We start from the raw sequence: 3312 nt of genomic DNA, 5'->3' as shown, positions 1-3312 counted from the left end.
TATGTACTCCACGCTCCGCTAGGTGCTGTGTACATTCCCCCATTTAATCTCCACAACGCCCAGATAGACAACGGTATTAACCACATTGTACCGATGAGGAAATTGAGGCTCAGAAAAGTGAAGTATCTTGACCAACGTCACGCCACTCGCTAGCTGTGTGATCTTGGGCAAGTGACTTAGGCTGCTTTGGTCTCTATTTCTCCTTCTGGAAAATGGGCAAGATGATAGCACCTCCCTCTGGAGCCCGCTGGGCTCCCCACTGGAGCCAGCCAGCGGGCTGTGAGGGTTTTAGGAGGTGGCACATATAAAGCACTTAGTGCAGCACCTGGCACACAGCAGCCACTCAGTAAGTATTAGCTACTATCGCGAGACCTGAGAGAGGGAAACACATAGGTCCTGACCCAAGGGCTCACCTTAGACAGGAATATGGAGTGAGAGAAGGTTGGGAGCCTGGCGGGATGGCTCTGGAGCCTGAGGGCTCAGCCACACTCTGTGACTCCCTGATGAAGAATTTTGTCTTAGCCATGGACCTGGTGGGCAGTCAGGAGGGGGGTTATTATTGTGAACGTTGGCACCAGAAGGCCCAATATTCGGGGTTTGTAGAATGGGAGACACACAGTCAGGGCGGGTGAGCCGCAGAAGCCATGTGTGCTGTGGTCTGATGAAGCCCCCTGTTTTGGGACTGCCTTTATGTTTCACACAATGATCCCTCCACAGACCGAAGTGCTCCCCAAACTATGCATTAGGGAGCAGCAGCCCTTTGCACGCAGAACGGAAAAGCCACTGCCTGAAGTCTAAACCTGAACGTCAAAGGCTGGAGAGAGGAAGCTGGCTGGTGGCTCCCCAGAGCCCCCAGGGCGCAGCTCCCCTGCTCCACCAGGGAACCTTTGCCATAGACCGAGAGTCCTCTTCCTTCCAGGAAGGGGCAAACCCAACCTAGCTGGGGGCCTATGAGAGGGAGCAGCCCACCTCCTCCCTGGGGGAGTCTCTGACTTGGGGTGAAGTCTGGGAGGCCCTCTGGGCCCCAGGATGGACTGTGCAGCACACGGGAGGAGGGCAGACCAGAGACAGGGCAGAAGGGAGCCAGGAAACACCCAGCTTGTTGTTTCAGACTCTACCTGTTCATAAAGTCCCCTCCGGAAACTCACTGCCTGCCTCATACACGTTTCCTAAACAGCAAAGCTCCACTCCATGCAGGGCTCCATTTTTCTTAGGTAGAAAACCATTTAAATCACCAGACCCCAGCACCCACCCTCCAATTCTCGCCCAGAAGCTAGAATTATCAGGTTGGCTTCAGGCCCTGGTCCATGAACTCGATACCCCTTTCCTTTGCTGCTCAGACAGACTGAGCAGGGCAGTGAGTCCCTCTCAACAATGTCCTCTGCATTCCCTCAGCTGGCATACACAGGACGGCCTATGTGGCTGAGGGGTGTACACGAGCATGCGCGCACACACGCACACGCGCGCATGCTGTTGTGGTTCCGAGCAGGGGCTCTGCAGTCAGACTGCTGCCTGGGTTAGGATTCTTGCTCCACACTTACTAGTTCTGGGATCTTGGACAAGTGACTGAAATTCCCTGTACCTCAGTTTCTTCTTCTGGGAAATGGGGAAGATAACAGCTTGGAGAAGGTAAAATGAGGCCCTGCATACAAAGAACCTGGTGCGGTGTCTGGCATGCAGGAAGTGCTCAATGGGGCTGCTTTCATTGTTTGATTTAGTGGAATGAATTGAATGCATATAGACGCATGGACTCAGCTTACACACACACACACACACACGCACACACATCTGCTACAAAGAGCTACAGCAATTACATTCAGGCATGCCCCAGAGCGCTACAACTCTCTGAGAGGACATCTGGAAATTTAGAAATCATTCCCTGTGCCCTTTCAGGCATTATACCCCCACATTCCTCTGCTCTTCTAAGAATGGGAGTCCCTCCGACCTGTCTGTGAGTCACCGCGTTCGCCTGAGCCCCGTGCTGAGGGAGACACGAGAACGCTCCATCAACAGCCCCAGCGTGGGGCTCTGAGGCACAAAGAAACGCCGTCAGGTCGTGGCGGCAGACTCCTCAGACAGCGCAGTCCTGGCCACAGCCGTGCACGGCCGTTCTCTCCCGGCACCGGAACGCTGCGCCCACGGTTTCCATGTCTCTCTCCCTGTGAGACACCAAGATCCACACAGACGAGGACCCTGGGTGGTTTGCTGTTGTATTCCTGATGGCCATCACGGAGCTGGGCAGAGCCGGGATGGACAGACAGGCACGCGTGGTCAGGGAAGCAGTCACCTTGGCGGTGCTAGGGCTTGAGCCAGGCTTCTCGGGGCAGGCGAGGGCAGGGCCAAGGCCTGCAGTGGGGGGCAAGAAGCAGGCCGGCCCTCTGGGGCAACAAGGCCGCAAAGCTGAGGGCCGACAGTAAGTCTTACCTGCCGTAGGCCTCTGTCGGGGCAGCCCAGAACCTCTGGCTGGGGCAGAACAAGGCTGGTTCTTCTGCCTAGTTCTTGAGACTCTGCAGCCCAAACTCTGGGTTTTTGGAACTCGGTGTGATGACTACTGAGGAAGGCTGACAGATTTGACAGGGTCCCACATCACCAAGAGACAGCTCTCAGCCAGCACTTCCTGCCCCAAACAGAGGCACGTCGGTGTCCCTAGGAGACCCTGGGAGGGCTCCCAGCCACAGCAATCAGGGCTCGGGCTGGCTGGATTGAGTCTGGGCCTGTGGGCCACAGAGACCACCTACCCCAAACATACACTAGGAGCACACAGCCTCCCTGAAACAAGACTGTCTCTTAAAGAGATTTCCTGTGGTATAGGATGCTAAGATCTGGCCCTGCTAGAGGCATCTGCATTTTCAAAGAAAGGATTGGAGAGGGCAATGCCTACCCAGTGGAAAGAGCGACATTGAAGTTTTCACCGTAGGCTGATAAAAGAAACGTTTTCCCTTTCCCCTCAAATCGAGGTTACTTCATAAACATGAATAAGACAGAGTTAAGGGGCTAGCTCGAGGTTGCCCTGTGACCAAAGAGAGCTGAGACACGAACTGGGAAGGGATTCTTTCCCAGCAGCCCACTGAGTGGCCAGACTGCAGTCAGCAAAGAGATGTGCAAAAGCAAGGGAGCCCCCATGCCAGGTGAATGGTTCGTTGCTGCCTCCATAACCTCCTCCCACCGCCGGACTGGGCCGGGAGACCTGCCTCCTGCTGTAACTGCTACGTGAGTCTGGCTGTCCAGCTTTGCTCTGTGTCCTCTGCTTCCTCTGCTTCCACTCCATGGCATCTGCTGGTACTGGTACCTCCATCAGGTGAGCGGGTCTCT

General features: G+C 55.3%; 1 protein-coding gene across 1 annotated transcript; it reads left to right on the top strand.

Annotated features, from left to right (window-relative positions):
* The first annotated feature begins 458 nt into the window (after window positions 1–458).
* Window positions 459–1426, top strand: DCANP1 (dendritic cell associated nuclear protein 1). The gene is given in 5 exon segments (XM_060146348.1): window positions 459–628; window positions 718–829; window positions 832–997; window positions 1000–1097; window positions 1271–1426. Coding segments are annotated over 5 exon segments (702 nt in total).
* Window positions 1427–3312: the final 1886 nt, after the last annotated feature.

Source organism: Lagenorhynchus albirostris, chromosome 3 (genome assembly GCF_949774975.1).
Source record: "Lagenorhynchus albirostris chromosome 3, mLagAlb1.1, whole genome shotgun sequence".
NCBI lineage: Eukaryota > Metazoa > Chordata > Mammalia > Artiodactyla > Delphinidae > Lagenorhynchus > Lagenorhynchus albirostris.
Note: the sequence above shows the minus strand (reverse complement) of the source record. Positions and strands in the feature narration are given on the sequence as shown.